The 27,863-nt window shown below is 39.2% G+C and overlaps 1 protein-coding gene across 2 annotated transcripts in view; it reads right to left on the bottom strand.

Annotated features, from left to right (window-relative positions):
• Positions 1-237: 237 nt before the first annotated feature.
• Positions 238-27,863, bottom strand: part of Ryk (receptor like tyrosine kinase) — a 52,621-nt gene continuing 24,995 nt past the window's right edge. The window contains exons 5-15 of one of the 2 annotated variants that reach the window (XM_048334558.1): positions 27,569-27,622; positions 23,963-24,107; positions 21,531-21,631; positions 20,181-20,315; positions 19,270-19,356; positions 16,564-16,633; positions 11,294-11,426; positions 9,117-9,226; positions 8,813-8,972; positions 2,176-2,312; positions 238-1,323 (exon numbers count right to left, since the gene is read on the bottom strand). In XM_048334558.1, the coding sequence (XP_048190515.1) occupies positions 1,212-1,323; positions 2,176-2,312; positions 8,813-8,972; positions 9,117-9,226; positions 11,294-11,426; positions 16,564-16,633; positions 19,270-19,356; positions 20,181-20,315; positions 21,531-21,631; positions 23,963-24,107; positions 27,569-27,622 (1,244 nt within the window). In that variant the 3' untranslated portion in view covers positions 238-1,211. The remainder of the gene's footprint in view (positions 1,324-2,175; positions 2,313-8,812; positions 8,973-9,116; positions 9,227-11,293; positions 11,427-16,563; positions 16,634-19,269; positions 19,357-20,180; positions 20,316-21,530; positions 21,632-23,962; positions 24,108-27,568; positions 27,623-27,863) is intronic. The other variant, XM_048334559.1, reaches the window with a different exon arrangement.

Here is a 27,863-nt window from a genome sequence, read left to right as displayed (position 1 = left end):
CCTGGTTAAACCAGTGACTCCTCTCATGCATTGGTCCAACTACATCCATTCAAATAGTCTGAACCCCTTCGGGTTTATGCTGTGTTGAGTCTTCTCCTGCATTCCTTGGGTACCACTCAGAGTTTCCTTATGTGCTCTAGTCAGTCTCTCTTTTGCTCTAAGCAATAATTCTCTAGATAGAACTCCACCTGTTTAACCTACAAAGAAAAAACACCGAAAATATTTTCAACACTGTCATACTATAAAACAAATCCTTTAATTTTTCAAATGTTTTATAAAACAATTTTACACTTAAGCCAGCCTTGAAGATAAGCACAAAATTTATCAGTTTACAAATTAAAAAAAAACCCACAACAAACTTGAGCACCCACTCTGTGCATAGCACTATTCTAGGTGCAATAGAAGGGAATCTTAACCTTAGAAACATGATTTCACTTTCTGGAACTGCACTGTCTCCCTTCCCAAGAATAAAAATAAATAAAGTTCCCATTGCTTCCTACTAACCTGACACTCTTCTGGCTCACAGGAAAGCTAATTTCTAAAAACAATTTTAAGATGTGATGAACTCAGTACCTGCTCCTCTTAGAAAGCAGAACTCATTTTCTCTAAAAAACAAAAGAAATGATTTTCCATGTAAGGTCAGTTTGTTTCATGAACATTTTTTTTAATGTCCTTTTCTCGCTAGATTCTCTTCCTCCAATTGCCTTTTTTTAATTTTTGCAAAAAGCAAATCAATTATCATTTTAAGCTGTTTTTTCCTTTCTTAAGAAAAGTTCTGCATCTTGAAAACAAACCATTCCCAAGAGTAGTGATAAAAATATTAAATTAACTTTAAAGGTGAGTCACCTATGTTACCTCAATGACGTAAAGACATAAAAAGCAGTTGGCACTAAGATAGCTATTCCAAATATCTGTGTCTAAACAATTTAAAAAAACGGTTTATTTTGTAAGAATGTACCCCTAGTCCAAAGTAATTACACTTTAAAAAAAATTTTGGCCCCCAAATTTACAAAACCCCTTTCAGTTCAACCTAATAAAAATGATATTTAGAAAATACCCCACATTATTATTGTTTTTCTTTAAAAAGTTCTGGCTCTAAAGCATTGCTAAGGCACGGTGTTCTGGAAGACAAATGTGCTCCTGCCGGCACTGTGTTACATGCGAAGTGTCCATGGCAGCCACCTTCTTCTGATGAGGTGAACTATGCGGAGTCAGACATAGGCTCCCAGGGCGGCGTGGAACTCTGTGAGACACTGGACCAGCTGCTGAAACTTGGGCCTCTCCTCTGGATCCAAGGCCCAGCAACATGCCATCACAGCAAATCTACAGCAACAACAGAAAAGTTGGCTAATAATCAGTCACACAGCACGTCATACCTTTTGGTCAATTTGATGTCCCGTTAGCCCTGCTGTCCAAATATGGACACGGAGAAGACAACATTAAAATCAGATCCACTTTACTACATGTTGACAGTTCTAGAGTAGAAAAAGAAGCTAAAATGAATTATTGGATAATATGTGTGTATTTCAATCCTTCATGACATCCTAATCAAAGTACTTCAGCAACTATTGAGTTCACATGAACACATAAGACAGTCAAAATAACAACTTGTGTTACCCTGTAAGTTCTAAAGAGAAGTGGGAGGAAGTGCTATCCAGGAACCCTGGATATATACAACAAAGCTGCTACTTTGCCCTGACCAGCCTGCCACCCCATACCCATGATATGCAAGACTAGTCATGTGATAGAAGCAGGAGGCAGGAGCAATTATGTCACTCACTAGCCCAGAGCATCATCCCTCAGCACTGCCAGGTGTCAATGTGACAAGGCAAGATGACAATGAGAAAGGCCCTGAAAGCACTTCATGCTTAAGTCTGTTTAAGCAAGTCACATAACTGACAAAACTCTTGTCATTTTCCTCTCCACTAGAGTCAACTCTCAGACTACTTCGTAGTGCTTATATTAGGCACTACAAATACAACATGTCAAGTGCATGAAAGAAAGAGTGAAAGAGTTTGTCTAAATGTGGATTGCGACAAGAGCCTAATTCAAGTCTAAAGTGTCAAATGGTAGGCTTCCATATTCTGCATGGACATGGAAACCTGCTCTTTTTCTTTTATAGCGTTATAGTCGATGGAATCAAACTCGTGTCTGCAAGATTTAAGAACGACTCACAGTTCATCAGGACAGTTGATGGGCTGGGCTATTCGGTAACCATCTTTCAGGTAGGCGGCCATCTCAAAGGGGTCAATGTCCACATAGGGGGTCTGGCCCAGAGTCATGAGCTCCCACAGCGTCACCCCAAACGCCCACTGAGAAAAGAGCAGCAGGACAATGAAATGATCTTTCAAACAGCTGCCTACAGACAGCTAGCTACAGGCCCAAAATAGCAGTTCAACTTAACTCTTAAGAAAGCAGAAGAGTATTTATAGGAAGTCTATGGCTGAGCAAGGAGGTGTACACTATCACTGCAGATACTTATGAAATGGAAGCAGGAGCCACAGTGGGCAAAGCTGCTGAGACCATAACTAGAAAAACAAAAGCAAATGAGTTGGGGTCATATAGTTCAAGTGGTGGAACGCATCCAAGCAAGCAAGTAGCCTTTGGTCCAGCCTTCCAGAACCTAGTATCATTTTCATTAACAGTCGTTATCAGTAAAGTAATGCCCAGTCTGTACTTTGGGAGGAGGGGGAAGAGAGGGAACAGGTGGCTGGGCATATAATTTTATTTATTTATTTATTTATTTTCAGGCAGGAGAGAAAGTTTATTACTGAACTGCTGGCCTGTGGCCAAGATGATCCATGGCCTGGATATATAATTTTTTTTTTTTTTTTGGCCAGTCCTGGGGCTTGGACTCAGGGCCTGAGCACTGTCCCTGGCTTCTTCTTGCTCAAGGCTAGCACTCTGCCACTTGAGCCACAGCGCCACTTCTGGCCATTTTCTGTATATGTGGTACTGGGGAATCGAACCTAGGGCCTCATGTATACGAGGCAAGCACTCTAGCCACTAGGCCATATCCCCAGCCCCCTGGATATATAATTTTAACACCCCCAGTGACTAGAATTTCCTTTAAATCTCCTGGGATATTCCATTCTGTTTAAAATGCAAAAATGATTTCAAGCCTCAAGTTTTGTTTTGACACAACCAACAGATACAAATAAGCAAAAGAACTAAAATGATTTCAGATTAATAAAAACTAAGTGGAAGTGTGAGCTTACATCCAATTATTTTCCAGTTTTAAAATCTTACTCTGGCCTGGGCACTGGTGGCTCATGCCTGTAATCCTTAACTACTCAGGAGGCTGAGGTTTGAGGATCATGGTTCAAAACCAGCCCAGGCAGGAAAGGCTATGAGAGTCTTATCTCTAACCACCAGAAAACTGGAAGTGGTTCAAAGTGCTAGGCATTTTGGTTCAAGGCACTAGCCTTGAGCAAAAGAGCTCAGGGACAGTACCCAGGCCTTGAGTTCAAACCCTACGACCACCAAAAAACAAAACAACAACAACAAAAAACTTTCTCTGTGATATCTTACCAAGAATACTAAGTAAGGCAATGCTTAACTTCTAAATAGTGTCTAAATTCTAGAGTGGGTAATTCCCTACAGAGATAAACAGAGGTTGACTGAAAAAGGTGTTTCCATTCCTACTCCATGAGACAGAGTGGGCTGGTTCCTGTCTACTGATTGTGGCAGAACTGGAGGAGGAAACAATTTAAATTATATTTTGGAGGAAGAAACAATAGGAAATGGTGACAAGAAAACATTGGCATTTCAAGATAGAAAGTAACTCCACAGACAGCGGAGATATATTTTAACACCTTTTGACCAGGACTCTGACAATAATGCTGGTGGGGAAAGATCTAAAGTTATACACAAGCAGTGTAACAATACAATGTGTACAAGCTGACTAGTAGTAACATTACTTCTCTTGAGCTGTGGATATAGCATAGCTCAGTGTACAGCTATTTGCCTAATACATTCAAGGCTCTGGCACTGGGGGAAAAGCCCTTCTTTCATCATATTGCATATCATTATTGCAGTCACTTAAGATTCTCATATAAAGTCTACAATATTTTAAAATACTATAAAAAAAGAACAATCAAGCTAAAAGCTACACTTCATGTTCATTTCTTTAAACCCAACAAAAGTGATTCATTATAGGTTGTCCACCCAATCATTAAAAAAGAAAAACTCATGACCAAATGGGTCAAGGATGATTTGTGGAAAATTTGTTCTCTCAAATCTTCTGATAACTAAACCATTTAAAATCTAGACAGATCTATTCTATAATTTCCTTCTGTTTGACGTAGTTGGAAAGTCAGTGTAAGAAGGTCAAGCTATTTTTTCCAGAGTTTCATGAGAGATTTCAGCTACATTCATTGAGAGAACACTTATAGACTAACAATGTTTTGTGGGTTTTTTTTTTTTTTGGATGGGGCTTAAACTCAGGATCTGGGCACTGTCCCTGAGCTTTTTGGCTCAAGGCTAAGTGCTCTATGCTTGGGCTACAACTAGTGCTTAGTTGGAGATAGAGGGACTTTTCTGCCCAGGCTGGCTTTGAATCATGATCCTCAGATCTCAGCCCCCTGAGTACCTAGGATTATAGGTTTGAGCCATCAGTGCCTAGATACATACTTTTTCTTTTTAATGTAGTACTGACTAAAGTTGAGGCTACTAAATTAAGAGATTTTCATTCTACCACTGTAGGAACTTAAAATGCTGGGCTGACTTCAGCACTTAAGTCAGTGACATACCTCCACCAATATTCAGTTTTGCTTTTCACAACTTCAGTCATTCTCAATTAGCTATGGAAAAGTTAACTCTGTTTGGGAGTGGCTCCCATTATCAAGAAGACTTGCCTGACTAGCTGTGGGGGTAGTGCTGCCAGTGGCCTACAAGGCAGAATGTTGAACTAGACAACAATTCTTGAGTCTTCAAAGTTTAATGTTGTTTGCTTCTTAGGGTTTAGACTTAAACAACAGTGTTTTCTTTCCTATTTTTCTCTTTGGAGACAGATATGCCTATCCTAAACTTGTCCCATCACTGTAATTCACCACATTAATTTTCCTGGTTCCCTAGGTTTTACTGGAGACAAACTACCTTGAGGCTCACTAACATCATCAGACAGATCACATTTAGATGAGCTTTTAAATTTTAGAGACTGCATCTAGCGGTGGAATGAATTCAGACTTTTAAGGCTAATGGGAGGAAAGGAGTACATTCTACAGGTGAGGAGGATACTGAATTTGGCAGACCAGTGGCGAAATGTGATAGACTGAATGACTTTGAGGAATGATGAGGTCATGATGGTGGAGACTTCAAGAGTAAGATTAGTGCCCTTATAAGTCTCCAACACTGGGTGCCAGTGGTTCATGACTATAATTCTAGCTACTTGGGAGGTTGATATCTGAGCACTGTGGTTAGAAGCTATCCCCAGCAGAAGTTTGTGAGACTCATCCCCAATTAACTATCAAAAAGCCAGAAGTGGGATTGTGGCAAGTGATAAGAGCACCAGCCAGTGAGCAACTGGTCAGCTCTACAGATATACTAACTATTCCTAATATAAACAATGCTCTTCATTACAAGGAAATATGAGGTCAATTAAAATGATAGCACTTATTTATTTATTTATTTTTTGGCCAGTCCTGGGACTTGGACTCAGGGCCTGAGCACTGTCCCTGGCTTCTCTTTGCTCAAGGCTAGCACTCTACCACTTGAGCCACAGCGCCACTTCTGGCCGTTTTCTGTATATGTGGTGCTGGGGAATTGAACCCAGGGCCTCATGTATATGAGGCAAGCACTCTTGCCACTAGGCCATATCCCCAGCCCCGATAGCACTTATTAATATTCTTTTTTTTTCTTTTTTTTTGGCCAGTCCTGGGCCTTGGACTCAGGGCCTGAGCACTGTCCCTGGCTTCTTCTCGCTCAAGGCTAGCACTCTGCCACTTGAGCCACAGCGCCGCTTCTGGCCGTTTTCTGCATATGTGGTGCTGGGGAATAGAACCTAGGGCCTCGTGTATCCGAGGCAGGCACTCTTGCCACTAGGCTATATCCCCAGCCCCCACTTATTAATATTATTAATATTATATCTTAAATTTTTTGTGCCAGTCTAGGGTTTGAACTCAGGGCCTGGGTACTTTTTTCTTTTTTGCTAATGGTTAGTGCTCTACCATTTGAGCCATAGCTCCTCTTTCAGGTATTTTGGTGCTTAAGTGGAGATAAGAGTCTCACAGACTTTTCTGCCTAAGCTGGCTCTGAACCACAATCTTCAGATTGCAGCCTCTTGATGGTGAGGATTATAGGCGTGAGCCACCAGTTTCTGGCCTTGTATCTTAAATTTTTTATTTCCTAAACTAAGGTCAAAAAAGATCCTTTACCTCTAATTTTTTCTTAATGTCTTTAATGTTGTTTCCTCTTAATACTTAAATAGTAGATCTTAGATTTTTGATTTATAAATTCTGCCACCATGAAGGAAACAACTACCAGAAACCTAAGCATCACTCTAAAATGAACAACAAAAAAGAGTTTTCTGTACTTTGGAAAATAATAAATACTCTGGTACCTCTAGCTTTCTCTCTGATACTACAGTAGTTCAACAACTACTCTTCCATGGTGCTTTATAAATCTGAAGGTTTCTTCAATTGTGCTAAGGAAATAGCAATGTCTGTAGCATTGAGCAAACAGGAATAAGAAGTAACGTTCTACAGATGCAAGCTTGGGATCACTTCACATATTCTCCTCCTTCTGGGTAGTAGTCATTAACATCCACACACACACACAAAAATATGATAAAGACTTAAGGGTCACTTTTTGTTTTTAATCCTAAAAATTGTTCAAGGCCTTAAAGTATCTCTTCGTTGCCATATGTGATACTGATAAGATTAGCAGGAAAGGTGTTTCTTTGACTTGTTTTTCCCAAGAAAATGCTTTATAATATAATGTAATACCATTAAATAAGAAAACCAACAAATGTGCTGTTCTGATTGCATTTAACAGGGTATAGTTATCTGCATAGCAGTATTATACTAGCTAATATGATTAGCTAAATAGTTCAAAGAAGACATAAATCAAATTTTCAAATAAGGGAAAAGAAAGTCACAGACACACCAAAAAAAAAAAAAAAAAGCTACTCTCTGATTGTACCCAAATCTGTTGAAAACAATAAAAACAATCCGGACATTAAGAATGTCTCTGATGAGGTCATGTCTTGGAATAATATTAGAAAGACATTTATAACCAGTCAAATCAGTTATACATATATTTCTTAAACTCAAAAGTTAAAAGTTGGTGTTATTACGAGAATCTTGACATATTGAAATAGGAGACCTTTCCAGTAATAATTATTAAAGCAAAGCCTAGAGATGCAATGTATCATTTTTAAGACAGAGTACACTTATCAACCTCTGTTCTTTAAATTCACTAAGGCTATAGAAGTTTGTTATAGTAGCCCATGGAAACTAATATACGGGGGAAGACTGTACACTAATGAATGAGCACAATTATTGTTTAGTGTAATGTACTATTAAAAGAGAAACCCTTAAAGCACACTTAACTTTGAAGTAAAAGGCTCTAGATAATAAAACACAGAGATACCAGATACATTTTAAGCCTAAATTAATACTTTGAGCCAAATTATTCTATTAGATTTTACAGGTAAAGCAGATCATGAAGTCATTATGTGGGAGGACTTTATAGGTACATGCTTTATCTCCTCTTTAAGTATACAGATATAATGCATAGCAGCCATGAAAATGAAAAATCCATCATTTTCTCCCCTGTGGTACTAAGGATTAAACCCAAGGCCTCCTGCATGCTAGGCAAGCAGCTCTGTCACTTGAGCTATGCCCCAGTCCTTTTTTACTTTGTTTTTGAGATAAGGTCTCACTAATTGTCCATGTCAGTTTCAAACTTTTTATCTTCCCTTCTCTGCCTCTAGAGTGGCTGGGATAATAGGCATGCCCAACTACGCACAGCCCATTGAGCATAATCTAAACTAGACTATGAAGTCAAACAACAGCAATAAAAAAAAAAAAATACATGAAAAATCACAAAGTAGATGTGACTTCTGAAACTGCACATCACAAAATATAAGGAATTGATCTACATGATCTAGTTGAATATCTAGAAACTGACAAAAGAAAACAGTAAGTGATGTGTGGGGGGTTATAAATTACACAGGTCATATAGTGCTTAGAAACAAAGAAAACAATGTATCTTTATGATGGGGAACCACTCAGTCATTTTGAGACTTGTCTAAGAAAAAAGATAGACGGGACCACAGGCTCATGCCTGTAATCCTAGCTACTGAGGAGGCTGAGATTTGAGGACTGTAGTTCAAAGTCAGCCAAGGAGGAAAATCCCTGGGACTCATCTCCAATTAGCCACCAGAAAAAGGCAGGGGGGGGGGGGGGAGAGAATGGCACTGTGGCTCAAAGTGGTAAGTGCTAGCTTTGAGCAAAAAAATAGCTCAGGAGTAGCACTCAGACCATGAGTTCAAGACCCACGACTGACCAAAAAAGAAAAAAAGGGAGAAAAGATCAGTTATTGTATCCCCTCTAAGCCTCAATATCCTCACCTTTAAACTGAGATAACAATGCCTATCAGAGGTTAGCAGTGCCCTCCTATGGTATATATGAGGATAAAAATGAGATCACACAGTGTTGGCCCACTGTTTGGGTCAAGAGCTTTCTTCTGTAAACAGGACAACTAGCAACTAATTACACTTGCTTCCCGAATGCAAACTTTTAGGAAGTATCAGATTTTAACATAAAGTAGGGTATTCATTCTGTTACTATCCAGGGGTCCCAGCACTTACCACATCGCTAGCACTAGAGAACTCATTATTAACCAGACTTTCAAGAGCCATCCATCGAACTGGCCTGTTTTCATTGTCCCCAAGACAGTGATAGTCCATAGGGAACAAGTCTCTGGAGAGGGCATTGTCTGTAATCTTAACTTGAAGGGTGTCATCGATGCTGAAAAGTAAAATTACAATGATCAGAGGCAATCCAGGTATTGTGGTGAGCCATAAATACAACCCAAGACCCACTGTGACTTCTGCAGACAGCCTCTGGAGAGAGCGCTACCCAACAAGACAATGACAAGCTCATGGCACCTACACACAGTTCCTAGCAGCCAGGTCCTTGTGGATAACTTCCCTTCTTGCCAGGTAACTCATTCCACAGGCAATCTGAATAGCCATGTGTACCAGGTCTTGTTGAGAAATTGCCTGTGATAAGAGAAAAATGGAAAAGTTTACAGATAGTAAAGCTCCTGAGAGTGGCTACTAATTTTATTCCACAAGCCTGTTCTACCTCAAAATACTTTTTATGTCTATATATTGAGTTTTCATTACTTTATTTTATGTGTCAGTACTAGAGCTTGAACTCAGGATCTAGGTGCTATGTCCCTTAGCTTTTTTGCTCAAGGGTAGCACTCTACCACTTGAGCTACAGCTCTACTTGCTTTTTGGTAGTTAATCAGAGATGAGTCTCCACAGAAAACAAAGGGGCATGATCTCCCTGATATATGACTGTTAACAAAGGGAGACGGAGAGACAAAGTCTGTGAATACTGTATATGTGCTTGATACATTGTATATTGCATATATGTCAACCTGACCTAGACAAGGGATAGAAAAACAGGTCGTGAGATATCATAAGAAATGTACACACTGCCCTACTATGTAACTGCACCCTCTTTGCACAACACCTTGTAAAAAAATTTATGTCCAATTAATAAAAATAAAAAATAAAAAAAAAAAGAGATGAGTCTCATAGTCTTTCCTGCTCAGGCTAGCTTCCAACTGTGATACAATCTCAGCCTCTTGAGTAGCTAAGATTATAGGCATGAGCCACTAGAGCCTGTATATGCTTAGTTTTTTAAAACTCTTTTGTTTTTCTTTCTTTCTTGTCAGTCATCGGGCTTAAAAAACAGCCTAGGTGAACTCAGGGGTCTAGGTGCTGTGTCCCTGAGCTTTTTTGTTCAAGGCTAGTGCTCTACCACTTTAAATCACAGCACCACTTCTAGATTCCTGGTAGTTAACTGGAGATAAGAGTCACATGGACTTTCCTGCCAAGGCTGTCTTTTTTTTTTTTTGGCCAGTCCTGGGCCTTGGACTCAGGGCCTGAGCACTGTCCCTGGCTTCTTCCCGCTCAAGGCTAGCACTCTGCCACTTGAGCCACAGCGCCGCTTCTGGCCGTTTTCTGCATATGTGGTGCTGGGGAATCGAACCTAGGGCCTCGTGTATCCGAGGCAGGCACTCTTGCCACTAGGCTATATCCCCAGCCCCTGCCAAGGCTGTCTTTAAAGTGCAATCGTCAGATCTCAGCCTTCCAAGTAGCTAGGATTACAGGCATGAGCCACCAGTGCCTAGCTAAAAACTATTTCTTGACCAATGATATATTCCCCTATCTCCCTAGACCATACTTCTTTCAGTACAGTTCTCATTTTGATACCTGCTAAATTTGTCTCTCCACCTCTGTTAAGACTCTGTCTCCCTGAAATCCAGCACATGTAGTAGCTGTCAGTAAACACTTGGTCAATGGCTGCAGAGTTCTCAAAGTAATATTTCAAATACTTACCTTGCAATAATTTTTCCTTCCTTTTAAAGCTGTATTTTTTATTAGGAGACTATCTCTCAGGGACCACTTCCAAACTAACAAAAATCTACTGGACGTGTTCTTCTAGGTGCGTGCCAACGCTGCAAGCTGAGAAGTCATTTCCCAGGTGATGCTGACGATCACTGACCAACCACTGGCTGGGAACCACAGCTTCAATCTTGTCAGTTTCCTAAGTAGTCCAGGTATGGCTGGTGTGTTACGGTCAAGGGTATCAAGAAGATACCTGATGATCTCCCACAATACTGATTTCCAGCCATCCCCAGCCATCACAATATGAGCCAAATGCCTCTGAAAAGCCTGTTCCCATACCTAGAAGGAAGGCCTAGGACAAGCACCTTCAGAGTTATCAGAATGACCGAGATGGTATTACAGACAGTTTGGATAAACACGGTGAAATTACAAGGAAAACCCTTGGCATCAAGCCAAATGTAAGGTAAGAAGTCCTTAACTAGTCAAATGGGACTTAGAATTAGACATTTAAAAATACAGGAATCATAAACCATCTTCATTTTCCTGTACATCAGCAGGTTATAAATATCTTCTGGCTTGATTTTAGTTTCTTCTTGAAGATCTTTAAACAGTGTATATCCAAGACTGTTAATATCTAATAATATTTTCAAAAGTATTATCAGAAATTCCTAGCAAATAATTGGTATTTGTGCAAATTTGTCTCACCTGAGGATTATTGGCCTCTACTAATTTGCACTGCCGTAAAAACAATTTAAGATTCCCCCAATTCATGTAAGGCAGTATCACCATGGGCTTTTCTCCTTCTTCTATACACACGTGAGTAATAGGAAGAAGATTTCTATAAAATAATAAGAAATCAGGAGAAAGACAAATGAAATCTAAAATATTTATTAGGGGCTTATTTTAAATAAAAAGGATTAAAGACAATTTTAAACAAACAAAATCCCAAACATACTTAACAACATATTTATCATGAAAAAGTTTTCATTATAAATGCTCTGTTTTTTTTAAACAGCAGATTTACAAGTGTGCCCATAAATGTGCTTTATTGATAGGTAAGTTTTTACTCCAAACAGTACTTAACATGGTTAAAAAAACAACAACTTAGAAATGACTTGGCTGTAAGAATAATACGACATGTTTCTATTATCACACTGTGTGTGTATGCACATGTGCATGTGTGCGTATGTATGTGCGTACCAGTACTGAGATTTGAACTCAGTGCCTCTTGCTCTTGCTTGGCCTGATATTCAGGACTGGGCCCTCTACCACTTGGACTACGTCACCAGTCAAGTATTTTGTTAGTTAGTTGGAGATGGGAGTCTTCCAGACTTTTCTATATGTACTTGTTCAAACTGATCCTCTTATTCTTGACCTTCTGAATAGCTAGGGGTGAGCTACTCAACTATAATCAACTTTTTTTAAATGGCCCAATCCAGACCATGGACAAGAACAATAAAAAATGTCTTTTAAGAGGCTGGAACTACAGGGAGCCAGTGGCTCAAGCCTATAATCCTAGCTACTCAGGAGCCTGAGATCTGAGGACCACAGTTCAAAGCCAGCCCAGGCAGGAAAGACCCCATGAAAAGTAGAACTGTGGCTCAAGTGGTAGAACACTAGCCTTGAGCCGAAGAGCTCAAAGACAGTGCCTAGGTCCCGAGTTCAAGCCCATGGACCAGCACACATAAAAAATTACCTATGTATATGTATATATATACATATATATATGTAGAGAGAGAGAGAGAGAGAGAGAGAGAGAGTTGTTGTCTTTGACTTTAGGATTATGTTGCCTTTCTTATTTCCTAAAACTTGGCTCAGGTGAGTATGTATTCCTTTTGCAAAACAGTCACTAAATGCTGATGTGACCACCTGCACAAGTAGGCCCTGCGTGTGTTCACAGGAATTACTAACTGGGAAAAAGCTGATCCTGGGGAACTGGGACATGAGCTTGAAGGTCAGCAGACCTGGGAGAGGTGTGGACTTGTGAGAGGTAACCTCTCTTGGGGCTTCTGCTTACATGACAGGACAATGGCAGCCAATACGGCTTCAATTTATTGGCAGGGAATCCCATGCTGGGGGACAGCAGTTAGGTAACCTGGAAAATAAAGACTACCTACATGAAGAAAGAAAGAAAACAAAAATGCAGGTCTTCATCTGATTCCAAAACCCTGGGATACTTCTTCCCAGGGAAGAAAAGGGGAATAGAGGAAGGATTGATTACAGGGCAACTCCTATGCACACTCTAACACACAGATTGACCTGCACAAACTATAACTCCAACATGATTATGATGAGTCGCCTTGGCCCTCAAAGATGATTCGTTTGCCCTTTTCTTTGTGACTGAATTTTACTTGGCAGAACTGAAGGCACAATAAATAGTCTTAGGGACTGGGAATATGGCCTAGTGGCAAGAGTGTTTGCCTCGTATACATGAGTGTTTGCCTTGTATACATGAAGCCCTGGGTTCGATTCCCCAGCACCATATATATAGAAGACGGCAAGAGGTGGCGCTGTGGCTCAAGTGGCAGAGTGCTTGAGCAAAAAAGCCAGGGGCAGTGCTCAGGCCCTGAGTCCATGGCCCAGGACTGGCAAAAAACAAAAACAAAAACCAAAAAAACACACAAAAAAACAATAAATAGTCTTAAAAATGAGATGAACTGCAATAGTAAATGGGAAGCATGACTTACTTTCTACATATTAATAACATATTTTTTCAGTTTAACTAGGAGTCCTAGTATCACACATAGCCAAGATGAATGATTAACCATAACCAGCTACAACCTTGAGAAGACCACACTTTCCTCTGTCAGTGTTCATTATCAAATATTCCAATTCAGTACATCACTCCACTCTGTCCCCTGAGGATATCTTGGAGCTTTTGGAAAGCCACACACCCTTAAGTAGCCTAGAGAATGTTGCAAATGCTCACTTGGAACATTTTTCAGCCAAGGCATGTTTAGAGCTACAGTGGATATAAAATTGTTTCTCGGGAAAACCCTTGCTTTGTCTACACTTAGCTCTGTCACATACTTCTTGGCTGATGGAGTACAGACTTTTCATCAGGGTAAGAATATTGGCTAGGTACAAAAGTGCTGGGTATGATACACTAGTATAAAACACTTCTGGCACTTTCCCCCCCACCGTCAACACAACAGAACATCACGCACTCTCAACACTGCCAAAAAGGACGCTTCCAACTGATCATTTCCCAGTTCTTGTCCAAAGCCAAGAGAAGATAAAAATGTGTTTGTCAGAAAATACAGCCTAAGGAATGGTGTTCATCTACTCCTCTGCAAAAGGTTATTTCTATTCTTGGTATGTAAGTGGAAGGCCATGTTCTTGAGCTATACAGGTAACTCTTCAAAGGAACACCTCACTGTTTGTTAATTCTGTGCTAAATTTTTTTTTTCAAAGGCACTCGGTTCTTTTTATTCTTCAATGAAATTAGGAAATATGAATGTTGATGATTAAACTAATCATTAAACTAACCATTGTTGGGGCTGGAAATATGGCCTAGTGACAAAAAGTGCTTGCCTCGTATACATGAAGCCCTGGGTTCGATTCCTCAGCACCACATATATAGAAAAGGCCAGAAGTGCCGCTGTGGCTCAAGGGGCAGAGTGCTAGCCATGAGCAAAAAAAAAAGAAAAAAAAAAATTAATCATTGTCTGGAGCATATGACAAACCTATTGAGACATATGCCCTGGAATTTGAAAGTAAAGGAATTTTTTCTCCCCTTCCTCAACACACAAGATCTGTTTTCTTTTCTTCAGCTAGTGTGATATATCAACTTTTCTTTTGCCAGTCCTGGGGCTTGAACTCAGGGCCTGAGCACTATTCCTGGCTTCCTTTTTACTCAAGGCTAGCACTTGAGCCACAGTGCCATTTCTGGCTTTTTCTATATATGTGGTGCTGAGGAATCGAACCCAGGGCTTCATGTATGCGAGGCAAGCACTTTAGACCACTAAGCCACATTCCCAGCCCCTGTGATATAACAACTTTTAATGTTTGCTTCACCTTTGGTTGGTCAGAAGCTAAGCTGTAAGGATTTTAAGTTCTATCATATCAGAAACAGCTCTTGACTTGTTTTCTTTTCTATCACCACAATGCCAAAAAAGGGTTTCATTTTCAATACCAGTTTATTGATTTCTTATTGTGACTGCTATCTTTTTAGGCCTTTAAAAGCCAAAGTAAAAAGCCGGGTGCAGGCGGCTCATGCCTGTAACCCTAGCTACTCAGCCCATGAGATTCTTATCTTCAGTTAACCAGCAAAAAGCCATAAAATTGGAACTATGGCTCAAGTGGTAGAGTACTAGCTTTGAATGAAAGAGCTTAAGGGCAATGCCCAGGCTCCAAGTTCAAGGCCCAAGACTGGCGCCAAAAAAAGGGGGGAGGGAATAAAGCTCTTGTGTAATCATCACACTTCTCAACAGAGCTCAAGTAACTCATCAAAACACACAGGAATTAAAATACATGATGCCTTTTGCATGTCTCACTTTATGTGCTTTTCTATGGGAGTCCATAGGCATTGTCCAAAAAGGATGGTCACAGTACCTTTTTAAAGCATGCAATCAAATCTAATTCTATCCAGTGCTTTAAAAAAAAAAAAAAGTGTTGACTCTGACACTGCTGCACATGCTGTATTTATGTTTCTCCTGGTTCAGAAGGTAGACATTTTCACTACTTATACATAGACCCATGAGTGTTTTTTTAAACTTATATAATGACTAAATGACACATATAAAGGGTAAATTAAACAAAATGTAGTGTAGTCATTCAATGAACCACTCACTACGTGCTTTTTAAATGGAGACAGAGATTTATAGTTACTGACATGTAAAGCTAGAAAGTTTATTCTATCAAGAAGCATGCTAGCTTCGTTGACAATAATAGTGAAACTGGAGGTGTGACTCAAGTGGTATAGCACCAGCTAGTTGGATGAGAGAGCAAGGCTCTGAGTTCAACCCCCAGTATTGCTTACACATATATGCATGCAATCATGCACATATGCAAACGTGCGCGCACACGCACACACACACACACAGCAAACAAGCAAACAAGTGAGAATAAAAGGAAGAAAAGATAGTAATACTGTCATTATGTATGAAATGCTCATTCTTTTAAACGCATACTAAAAACATACATGTTGAGATGTCTAATTTACTAAAATATCTCCAAAATACAGATAGACATCTAGACGTAGATTATATCTTTTCTTTTTGGTCTGACACTGGGATCTGATGATTCCGTTCATGGGCTAGTGCTCTACCAACTGAGCCACGCTTCAACCCTTAGCCCTAGATTATAGATCTATATAGGTACAAACACATAAACGCACCCGTACATGAAATAAGTACAGCAAAATGTTAACCATCACTGCATCTAGTATTTGTTTTGGTTTTAGTGCTCAAAAGTTTAATAACAAGTGTTTTGGACTATTCTACCTTTTAAAAAAGAAATATGCCATAAATATGTATAAACTATCTCTTCAGAACTTAGCTGTAATTATCCAAGTGGAGGGTTACAGGCTACTTTCTATCTACTTCATTTGTAAACGGTACAATGTGAATGCATTTTACGTTTACATTCAGAAAAACATCATTAGAAATTTAAAAAAGGGGGGCTGGGGATATGGCCTAGTGGCAAGAGTGCTTGCCTCGTATACATGAGGCCCTGGGTTCAATTCCCCAGCACCACATATACAGAAAATGGCCAGAAGTGGCGCTGTGGCTCAAGTGGCAGAGTGCTATCCTTGAGCAAAAAGAACCCAGGGACAGTGCTCAGGCCCTGAGTCCAAGCCCCAGGACTGGCAAAAAAAAAAAAAAAAAAAAAAAAGAAAGAAATTTAAAAAAGGAAACAAGGTTTTCCAAAAAGCTTTCCGTTTAGGACTTGTCACAACTCAATGTTCTGTAAATAAACATAGCCTAGAGGAATGCTGTGCACAGCACTCCAGTGCTGGTGGCTTCTGCTCTCACCTGTGATGAAGACCTCGCAGCTTACAGCTCTCCGTTAGCATCATTGTCACCTGAATTTCAGAAGCCTGATCTACATGAAAAAAGGAAATGCGTCAAGTAATAATACCATATACATATGACAGTATTTTCTACTGCTATGACATAGTTACCCCGGACTAAGTTAAATTCTCATTCCAAGTTACAAGTAAATCTAAACAGATCTAGCCTAAAGCTCTATCACAGTAGTCTCATTCAAACTTAGAAATTGAGAAGGCTTCATAGGCAAAGTTGCAAAAAGCAGTAATGGACGAGAAAATTATCTGTAACACATAAAACATATAAAGGACTAATTTCTTCTTACCTTCTTTAAAGAGCTAACACAAATCAATATGGGGGGAAAACTGAAATAGGTAGCGGCAAGAGGATGCCATTCGGGGCTACATGATGAGATTGGGTCTCAATAAAACAAAAATGCTGTGCAAGCTAAGAAATTTTAAACTTCATTTGTTTCTAAGTCATCTCTTTCTGTGCTTTATCCGCTCTTCCATAACTTACTAGTGTCTTTTCTCCTAAAACATCTCTTAAAAACTTCTGTAGGAATGCAAACTTCATGAGTAGAAAGCCAAAGACTCGATCTGCTTGCTACTTTTTAGGAAAAGGAGTGGTCCACTAGTGTCTGCTAAAATAGTCTTAGCCAGGCACTGGGGTAGCTCACGCCTGTAATCCTAGCTACTCAGGAGACTGAGATCTGAGGATCGAGGTTTAAAGCCAGCCCAGGCAGGGGGAAAGAAAAAAAAAAAAAGCAAAACCTCACCACTCCAAAAGAATAAATCTCAAAGATATTCAATCATATGAAGGTATCTCATGGTTCTGAGCCAAGTGCCCTGGTGCACTTCCTCTCTGTGCCCCACACAAACAATGACACTATGTTGGCTAAGAACTCATTGTGCTTTTATTTCCTCCCATTCTAATTACAGTGGTCAGACAGAGAAACAACCAAGTGATTGTAAATCAAGTCTACATGGGAAGAGACACCTTATCTAGTAAGAGTCCTGGTATCCGTATTGTGTTTTCTTATCAGTATTATTTCCTTTTCTCCCCCTTCCAGACTTAAATTAACCTGATTCTTTATGAAAATCACTTTGGTTAATAAAATCAAGACTCACTGCAATTCATACACTAGTTAAAAAGAGAAGAAATATTAGAATGAGGGAAAAAGTTTTCTTTAAAAAAAACTGGGAAAACAAAAAGGAGTTGTTTTATATTTAAACTTATGGCTCAGTTTTACACCTACAAAGAGTAGTTGTAAACTAACTTTCAGAAAACCTACTAGGGGGCCTGGGAATGTGGCTTGGTGGTAGAGTGCTTGCCTAACATGCATGAAGCCCCAAGTTCAATTCCTTAGCACCACATACACAGAAAAAAAAACAGAAGTAGTCACTGTGGCTCAAGTGGCAGAGTGCTATCCTTGAGCAAAAAGAAGCCAGGGACAGTGCATAGGCCCTGAGTCCAAGCCCCAGGACTGGCAAAAAAAGAAAACCTACTAGGATTTACTGACATGAAAATACTGACATTTAAGAATGTTTTGGGAGTTGGAAAGAATAGGTTAATAAAACAAATACTAAATAATAGTGAATTAAACCATTTGCTTAGAAAAGATAAAAGTGGGAGGGATGAAGGGTATGCGAATTTGTGGCAGCCTTAAACAAGCAATTTTGCTAAATTACAGGCAAATAAATTGCAAAGACTTTTTGTTAAGACTGATATAACCCAATTTTTTAGAAAAAAACCAAATATAAGCTCCATAAAATTTCCATGTATTGCATCATGGAATTTTAGAAACACAGTTCTTATAAAATTAATTTTGCAAATCTTCTAATATTTTGTCACCATCTACTCATAAAATTTAATTTGATCTTTCTTCTCCCATCTATCTCTACATTTAAAGTACTAAATTTATTTTTCAGAGAGTAGTGTCTTCTTACTTCAATACATATCAGGAACTGACAGATTTGCACCCTACATGTTACCACATTTCCTTATTAAAGAAATCAAAGAATAATAATAAAACCAAAAGACGCAGCTCAGAAGAGAGCTTTGGACTACTACGCATGAGGCCCAGAGATGGCTGAAATCCAAGGCTGGTAATCCAAGGCTGGTACCAATGAGACAGGAAGAAGAGGGCAAAGAAGGGGACAGGAGGGAGGAGGGAGGAAGAGAAGGAGGATGAAGCTTTTATAAATCTCAGTTAGTAACTAAAATCCTAATATTCTTAAAAGTCTATTTTACCAGTGTTAGATAATAAACTACACACAAATAATATTGCAGCACTGACAGAAAATCTGAATTATTTATATAAATCAATAAAAACCTGGGTATCACATTCCAAAATATAATCCAAAAAAAGAACACGTGAAAAAGAATATTCTGTTCATGAAAATACAAATAGTGCTTAGAGAACAATATGGTAATATTTATCTAAGTTTTAGATGTACACATCCCGTGGACCAGCAAGTTGGAATGAATATCTATTAGATAGTTAATGTCTTAATTTATAAACCTATTTTCTAAGCCTAACTCTCCTCAATAGCTAGACTCACGTGAGCTAAATTAGCATGGATTATAAAAGGTTGGGTACACACTATGAAACTGGGACAGAATTTTGCTGGCACAAGTAAACTTCAGGAAAGCATTAATGGAAACAGTATGGAAGAAAAAAAATCCTACCTTTAACTGTTTTTACAAATGTTTGTTTTTCTTTACTTGGATCTTTTTCATCTACTAAAATCCCATGGAAAATACGACCAAAGGTACCTAAAAGCAAAAAATAATAATTTATAAGATTATATGAAATGTTCGTAAAGTTACAATACAACTTTCTGGTACAATATAACATCAACACAAGGGCAAGCTTATAAAATATAGTATTCACACGCTGAAAAACTAATGAGAAAAAATTCTGCTTCCATTAGTTAACTACTTGCCATTGAGAGTAGTTTAAGTTCCTTATTTAGCTGTGACTGACCTAACAACTGATGAATACAGGGAAAAATATGTATCCACAACATCCAAAATAAATCATAGCCAATGGGTAAAAAAGTACTTCTTGAATCTGCCTAATCAACACCCTAAAACTCATAAAGAAAAGTGAGGACTGGTAAGAGGGGAAGGAAAGGCTACTACCGTTCTCTACTCAATACTATTAGCTGCTAACTCGTGCCATGAACATTATTTCATGTAATATTCATATCTGGTCTAAGAATTACAAAGATTACTACTTAACCACAACACTGTCTACAGGAAACTGAAGATCTTAGACATCACATGATTTCTCTAAGGCCATGTAGAGTAATAAATCCTGGAAATAGAATTTCGATCCAACTTCATTCCATCTGCTACAATCCACACACTCTATCACAAAGAAAAGACTTGGAATGCAGTATTTCAAAGAGGCTGCTAGGCAATGATTACTTTAGTTCGACTGAAACACAAAATACACCTTAAAGTTAACAAACACTTATGGATGCTTTGTATACTTGAAAATTAAGAACTGTATCAAAAGCCATGTAAGGTACATTAAAATCTAAAAAGGGAGATATCGAAAGTATTTTTTAAAATGACACTCAGAGAATAAATACCTTCTTGAAGTACATCTTTTAGTGTTATCCTCTCCCTAGATATTGCTATATCCTTCACCTTGGCTTTGGCCTCCAACAGAGTGACACTTCTCAAGTCGTTCTTCTCTATCCGCAAGGTAGGATAACCTGAGGAGCCAACAAAGCCAGACCAAGCAATATAAATACCCTTATTATGGTATTGGGGTCAAGTAGTTCAGTTGTTTCCCCTTAAACATCTCATGTTAAAGCACGTGAAAACACACATCAAAAATCTGTTCATAAAACGGTTCATGCCTACAATCCTAGCTCTTCAGAGGCTGTTATCTGAGGATTGTGGTTTCAAAGCCAGCCTGGGCAGGGGCTGGGGATATAGCCTAGTGGCAAGAGTGCCTGCCTCGGATACACGAGGCCCTAGGTTCGATTCCCCAGCACCACATATACAGAAAACGGCCAGAAGCGGCGCTGTGGCTCAAGTGGCAGAGTGCTAGCCTTGAGCAAAAAGAAGCCAGGGACAGTGCTCAGGCCCTGAGTCCAAGGCCCAGGACTGGCCAAAAAAAAAAAAAAAAAAGCCAGCCTGGGCAGAAAAGTCCTCATGAGACTCTTATCTCCAATTATCTAAAAACCCTAAGTGGTGCTGTGGTTCAAAGTGTTACAGCATTTGCATTGAGCAAAAAGAGCTCAGGGACAGTGGCCAGGCCCTGAGTTCAAGCCTTACAACCAACCAAAAAAAAAAGGTAATTAAGGTAATTAGTGGCTTGGGATATAACTTGGTGGAAGAATGATTGACTAGCATGCATGAAGTCCTAGGTTTGCTCTCCAGCACCTATGGGGTAGAGAGTAGAATTAGACCCTGTATTCTCAATAATAACTAGCAAGCATCCCATTATGATTAGAAAACAGTGTAAAGGGCTGGGGTATAGCTCATAGTACAGTGCATGTTTAACATGTTGGAGACCACATGTTCAATCCCCAGCAGCATACAAAAATAATGTAAATAAAATCTTTACATGCCCAGAAGACCATCAAACAATTTATAAAAATTCAAATTGTTTGGGTTAGCTCAAAAGCGAATTTCATATAACTACCTGAAAATCTTTCGTTTAAATCTCTACAGAAGTGACTTAGTAGCTATTTTAATATAATTACTTAATGAAACTGCCCCCAAAGCAAAACTAGTTCTAGCAACTCATCTTAAATTTACTTCCAAGACTCATATTTCATTTAATGCTCTAGAAACGAAGGCTTAAGATCAGGCTTAATTTGGCACAAATGATGTTTGCAGCAAGGTGTACATGTTTCACAAGAACATTAGCCATAGGGGACCACTGTAGACCATACAGAAAACAGCATTAGAATTAAATTAACTCTTACTGGTGATAGGAGTTGCATTGTTGGGTGTGTCGGCTCTCAGATACTGAGTTGTCTGGGTGGAAGGCTGAGAAAGCCCTTGGGAACTACTGCTGGCACTGATGCTGCAAATAATTTTTAGGAGACAAGTATTTGACAGGTGAGTCTCAACAAGAAATTTCTTTTCCTACAAAATGCAAGTTGCATTATAGCCTGCCTAAAATCCTAAAGGAGATCACAGTAATGCACCAATCTCTATCACAGATTCCATACTGAAAATTTCATTTACATCATAAGGTAGAGCTCTATTTCTACCCTCAAAATCACCATGCAGGTTCATCTGAGCAAAGTTATTCAAAAAGAGAGGTACTAGTTCTCAGCTTACATAAGGATATGCTATCCCTAAACCACACCTAAGGGTATGTTAAAGAACTATGGCCCGTCATTCAAAGAGAGAGCCTAAGCCATTTAATTAGATTGCTCATGTGCATAAAGGGAGCAAAAAGAAGGACTTTTAATGATGACTATGAATCAAATGGCCTAAAGATGATAGAATAAACAAACCAAATCAATGTGCCAACATGCACAAAGCTTAGGAAGCAGTATCCTATCTGGTTCAAGTTTGTTTAGTAACATACATTTCCTTCTCCCGATTCCCCAATGGCACTTTTTAAAAGAATTTACAAACATTCTCAGAAGTTTCTAGTTTTGGAACAGTATATATAATGCTATATACTCTGAAACCGAATCCAGAAAATGGCAGACACATGTAATTATTAACCTCGTGTTGATTGAGAGTGCTACAAATATTCCCAAACACCCCCCTCAGTGGGCACCATATTTGACCCATAGAGATCACCCTTGGGCACATTCCAGTATCACTGTGTTAGCCCTTCCAATGTTGCCGCAGTACAGAAGTTAATCTCCTGAGCAGAGCATGAAGAGTGAAGGCAGATGGCAGGACTCGCCTTCTATGCCTCTCAGATACACAATCAGTGGAGTCCAAGTACGCGAAACTGTTTACCCTACTTCTCTACACCTACCTCAGTCTTTTCAAAGACGGGTGACTTAAAAACATATAACGACTATGTATTGCTATGGATGCTTCAACACTTCTCCGTGAATTTTTTTTTATTTCACAAGCCCATACATATAATTAAAAATGTAAATGTAACATGAAGGCAATAAGCACTCTAAACCCCTATGTGGCCTTTTTTTAAATCACTAACAAACACCTTACTATTGTTTGCTGTAACTAAAAGTTGGATCTGGTAGAGTTTTTTTAAGGGTGGAAGTTATTCAAGAACTGATCTACCGGAGTTTACAGGTATAGTTTGTATAGTAGAGATAGCATAAATCTTGAAGTCATGATTGCCAATACCACTAATACTTGCTACATGATGTTGGCAAAACTATTCAGGCCTTCTGGAGCCTCAAACTCATCATAGATAAAGAGAATACAGCCCCATGACCAAACTGCTAATAGGGGTACAAGAAAGACGAATATATAAAGCATTTACACACTGCCTGGCCCTCATATTTCTAGTTGCTTTTATTATTATGAACATTATGCATCCCAATCCTTAGAAGGAACTACAGGACATTACAGAAAGTCAGATCTGAGTACTACTCGAGCATCTGACTAGAAATCAGTTGAGGAAATAAGTAATTTCAGATGACTTACTCATAAAATGGGATTTTAAAAAATCTACCTTATACGGGGCTGGGGATATAGCCTAGTGGCAAGAGTGCCTGCCTCGGATACACGAGGCCCTAGGTTCGATTCCCCAGCACCACATATACAGAAAACGGCCAGAAGTGGCGCTGTGGCTCAAGTGGCAGAGTGCTAGCCTTGAGCGGGAAGAAGCCAGGGACAGTGCTCAGGCCCTGAGTCCAAGGCCCAGGACTGGCAAAAAAAAAAAAAATCTACCTTATAACATTCTGTGGGGCTCAAACTTATAATGTACGTGAAAGCACAACTTAAATACTACCTGCAAACAATATCACTGATTGCTAAATAAACATGGACTCCATTTCTCCCCTTTAAGTGAACAGTAGATGGCACTCCTGTGCATCCTCAGAGAGATTGAGAGATTGTGGACATTGAAATGTTATGGGTTATCTGTGTCAGTTTTTCATTTGCTTAATAGATTACTGAATGTAGAGGGAGGAGCAAATAAGCACTACGCTAAGTGGAAAGTACCTGAGTCAACTATGACAGCAGCAAGGAGCAATGGGGATAGAAAACAGCTTGGATTTCTACAAGAATTCTTCTCAATAAATAATAAGCTATAATTAATGACTACATAAACTTTAAAGGATATAAGACGGTGATTAGAAGAAATTATTTTTCTGTTAGCTAAGGCTAACATACTCTTGTACCACTGTGCTGGATAAATGTGGACTTTCACACACATGCTTTTATTTTTTTCCTTTCCCAAAAATATGTACAGTACCTGTCATCCAGTTCAATCCTTTTCATACTATGAAGGTGCAAAACGGCTAGAATTATTGCTACAAGAAATATTACTGCACAACACACCCCTACACTAATGTAAAACACACGTGTAGAAGTAGTTGGAGCTGCATGTACAGGATCATCTGAAAAAAAAAAGCACATTAAGCTTTTTAAACAAACGATTGTTTAGTGATCTAATATACACAGTGAATAACATCTTTATTGTAAAAACTTTCCATTTCATGCATCCTTTCTATGATTTTTATCCTTTCTTTGATTTACCTGTGGTATGCTAGTATATGTTCACACAATTTTTTATGTTTTTGCTATACTTGTAAAAAACATTATTAAAACTTCTGGCTAACAACAGATACACACAAGTGTTATACACCAATGCATGAAACATACTGCAGTACTGCTGTCTTAAGAGTTTTCTGAAACCGGGCTGGGGATATGGCCTAGTGGCAAGAGTGCTTGCCTCATATACATGAGGCCCTGGGTTCGATTCCCTAGCACCATATATACAGAAAACGGCCAGAAGTGGCGCTGTGGCTCAAGTGGCAGAGTGCTAGCCTTGAGCAAAAGGAAGCCAGGGACAGTGCTCAGGCCCTGAGTCCAAGGCCCAGGACTGGCCAAAAAAAAAAAAAAAAAAGTTTTCTGAAACCAAGAAATGTTCTATATTGTACTGACCTGACACAGTGGCTTCTGACCATGTGGGCACTGTATCACTATTGTGTGAGGATTTAATTTTATTTCACTTAAAGTATAAAATTATATATGATTAATAGTCACCCTTGCAGAAATCACAGATCTTTTTAGAGCACTTTGCCGATCTGTTTTTAAAGACCTTACTGATTCAATAACATTATATTCAGCTTTTATATTATTTTAAAAGAGAAATCAGGAAAATATCAAGTTTAAGGCCAGCCTGGGCTACACAGCAAGACACTGTCTCAAGACACCAAAAGGCACACTGAGAAGAAGCACAGGGAGACAAAGCTACATTCTGACAAAGGGGTAAAGACATATGACTAAGCACAACTGGAGGGACTGGAAAGATTTGTGTAAATTATGATAATGGAGGCTCACATAATTCCACTGAATAAAACCCGAGGAATTTGGAATCTATCCTAAATGAGATGAAAAATCACTGCGAAGCTTCAAGCAAAGGAATGACACATTGGCCACTTACAAAACTGACGCCTGAATGCCGGGGTGAGGAGTGCTACATGGAGAAGCAAGAGCAGAAACAGGGACACATTAGAGGGTCGCTGGCTTGGCTCAGCTGAGTGCCATAGTAAAGACGTGGAGTGAATGGAATGGACTTGGCAGCACAGTTGACAGGCCTCACTAGCAGACTTTACTGAGGTTGGAAGAAAGAGGCATCAAGGTTTGGGATTAAGGGACCACTTGGACAATACTATTCTTAAAAGATAAAAAGAAGCAGGGTAAGAGAACTTGAGGATCAAGAGTCTGGTTTTGTCCAACTTAAATTTGGAGCCCCTAGTACACAATTGTGTGGAGATGTCAAGTTAACAGATATGCAGTATTCAGCTCTGGGGACAGGTCGGGACACAAGGTAAATGGTACAGACTTTGAAAAAAGAAATAAGGGAAAGAGACTACTTTAAAATTTCAAACTTTGAGCTAGGTATGGTGGCACATGCCTGTGAGTCCCAGGACTCAGGAAACTGAGGCAAAGGTACTACAATTTGAAGCCAGCCTGAGGTACACAGTGCATTCCAGGTCAACCTGGGCTACTCAGTAAGAGTCTGTCTCAAAACAGCAAAAACAGCCCAAAGATTTAAACTTGCATTAACTAATAAATGCTAGAACGGTTTAAGGATCATCTAGATGTGGCTAGAGCTGGAATGAAGGCGATACTCTCCTCAAGACTTACGTGGTACCACAGGAGGGTTTTCAAGCAGGTTTGGGAAAGCCCCGCAGGCCTGGGTTGGCAGTGCCAGGGCACAGCACAGGCACTTTGCTCAGTTACCTCCAACTGCCAGGCCTACATGTGCACTGCTCTAGCTTCTCACTGTGATATTGGATGTGTCCCAGTGGATGGGGCCCAGTTGGCCCCCTTCAGATCTCAGGGGTCACTTTCCTTAGAAAGCTGAACCTCACTTCCTCAGGAGCAATTCTCTGACCCATCTCCAGGTTCCAAAGCCCATGTACCCACTTTACGTAGCCTGCTATGCTGTGTTATCACTGCCTACTGCCTAGTCTATATCCTCTGCAATGCCACATGCCTTAAGTCGGTCTGTAAGAGTTTAGTCTTCTGCCTCAGTCATACCACTCAGTACATTGTAGACATTCAGTCCGTGTTGAATGTTTGGATAGTAGGAAGGTAGAGGGCAAAGAAGAAACAGACAAGGAAAGGATATTCCATATTGCTCTTAGAAATATCCTACTAGCATTAAAAATACAACAGTGAATAAGATTATCAGAATTTTAAAATGCCACTGACATTGTAAAGAATGTTTTTTTTCTTCCTTTTCAGAGATATTCTATACCAAGTAGTCAATGTCTCATATTATTTTATCTTCAACAAGAATCTACTTTAGGACATTCTGATGCTTTTCGCTCCTTGGGAGATAAAAAAAAGATGAAACGGAAAACACACAGAATCACCCAAGAATTATTCTTGCCAAAAGAGTTGGATGAGTCTAATCAAATGCAAACTCTAAGAACAGTTACTAGAAAGAGAAGAGCAGGTTAAACAACACTAGCAGGATGCAGAAGGAGGGAAATTCTATAGGAAAAAAATGATATAATTGCATTCATTAATAAAGAGGAGAGGTGCTTTTGATCAATATGTCTCAAGCAAACACAGTAAGTATAGGCTTCCATTGGATCCCAATTCATGGAGAAGAAATTACAAAAAGATGTTTTCCACAGAATCAGGTTAATTTGAATATAGACAGCTATCAGAAGATACTAAGGAATTGCTGTTAAATTTCCTATCTATCTGTGATAAATCAAAATGAGTATGTGTTGGATAATTGTAAAGTGTGAGTGATTTATTGTAAATGAGTGAGATATTTTAAAAGAGATTAACATTGAGCTGGGTGCCAGTGGCTCATACATACCTATAGTCCTAGCTACTCAGGAGGCTGAGATCTGAAGATCAAGATAGAAAGCCAGCCAAGGCAGGAAAGTCCATGAGAGTCTTATCTCCTACTAACTACCCAATAAGCTGGGAGAGGAGCTATGGCTCACATAAGTGGTAGAGCACTAGAGTTGAGCAAAAAAGCTTAGGAACAGTGCCCAGACCCTGAGTTCAAGCCCAGGCCTAGTGCAAAAAGAAAAAAGAAAAGAATAACAAACCTGCACTTTTATCTGAATGAAACTGGATAAGGGTTTAGGTCCAGGGCAAAAAACTGGATTTTCCAACTTTTTCTAATAAAGATCTTGCACTTATTTCTAAAAATATTCAAAACTCAAAGCTTCACTTAATCTATACCAGATTATAATATACCAGTAAAATAAGTAGCAATGACAATGTAGAAAACACAAGGCTTTCCCAGCTCAATGTAATCATGTTCATAGGAAATCAACCATTTTCTATCCCTAATAAGAGAAAGATAATACAGTAAACTTACAAATAGTTCTGCTAGTGTTTTTGTCCAATGCTGAAGTTTTTACTTCTTCAAGTTCTGTATTAGAAGGGAAAAAGATGATTTAGAAATTCTTTTGCATTGAAATCTTTAAGTACTATAATAACATTTTCTCAATCTTGTCCAACATTGTTTTGTGTGCTATGAGAACACTTCCTGAACTAAGTAACAAGTTATTTGTTGCAGGACAATGAAAACTACTGCTCTGACAATCATCAGTACAATCAATAAGCAGTCTATACCAGTGTTAGACAAAGGGTGTTATTTAAATACTCAATGA

This window comes from Perognathus longimembris, chromosome 26 (assembly GCF_023159225.1).
Source record: "Perognathus longimembris pacificus isolate PPM17 chromosome 26, ASM2315922v1, whole genome shotgun sequence".
Classification (NCBI taxonomy): domain Eukaryota; kingdom Metazoa; phylum Chordata; class Mammalia; order Rodentia; family Heteromyidae; genus Perognathus; species Perognathus longimembris.
This window is presented reverse-complemented; position numbering and strand designations above follow the sequence as displayed.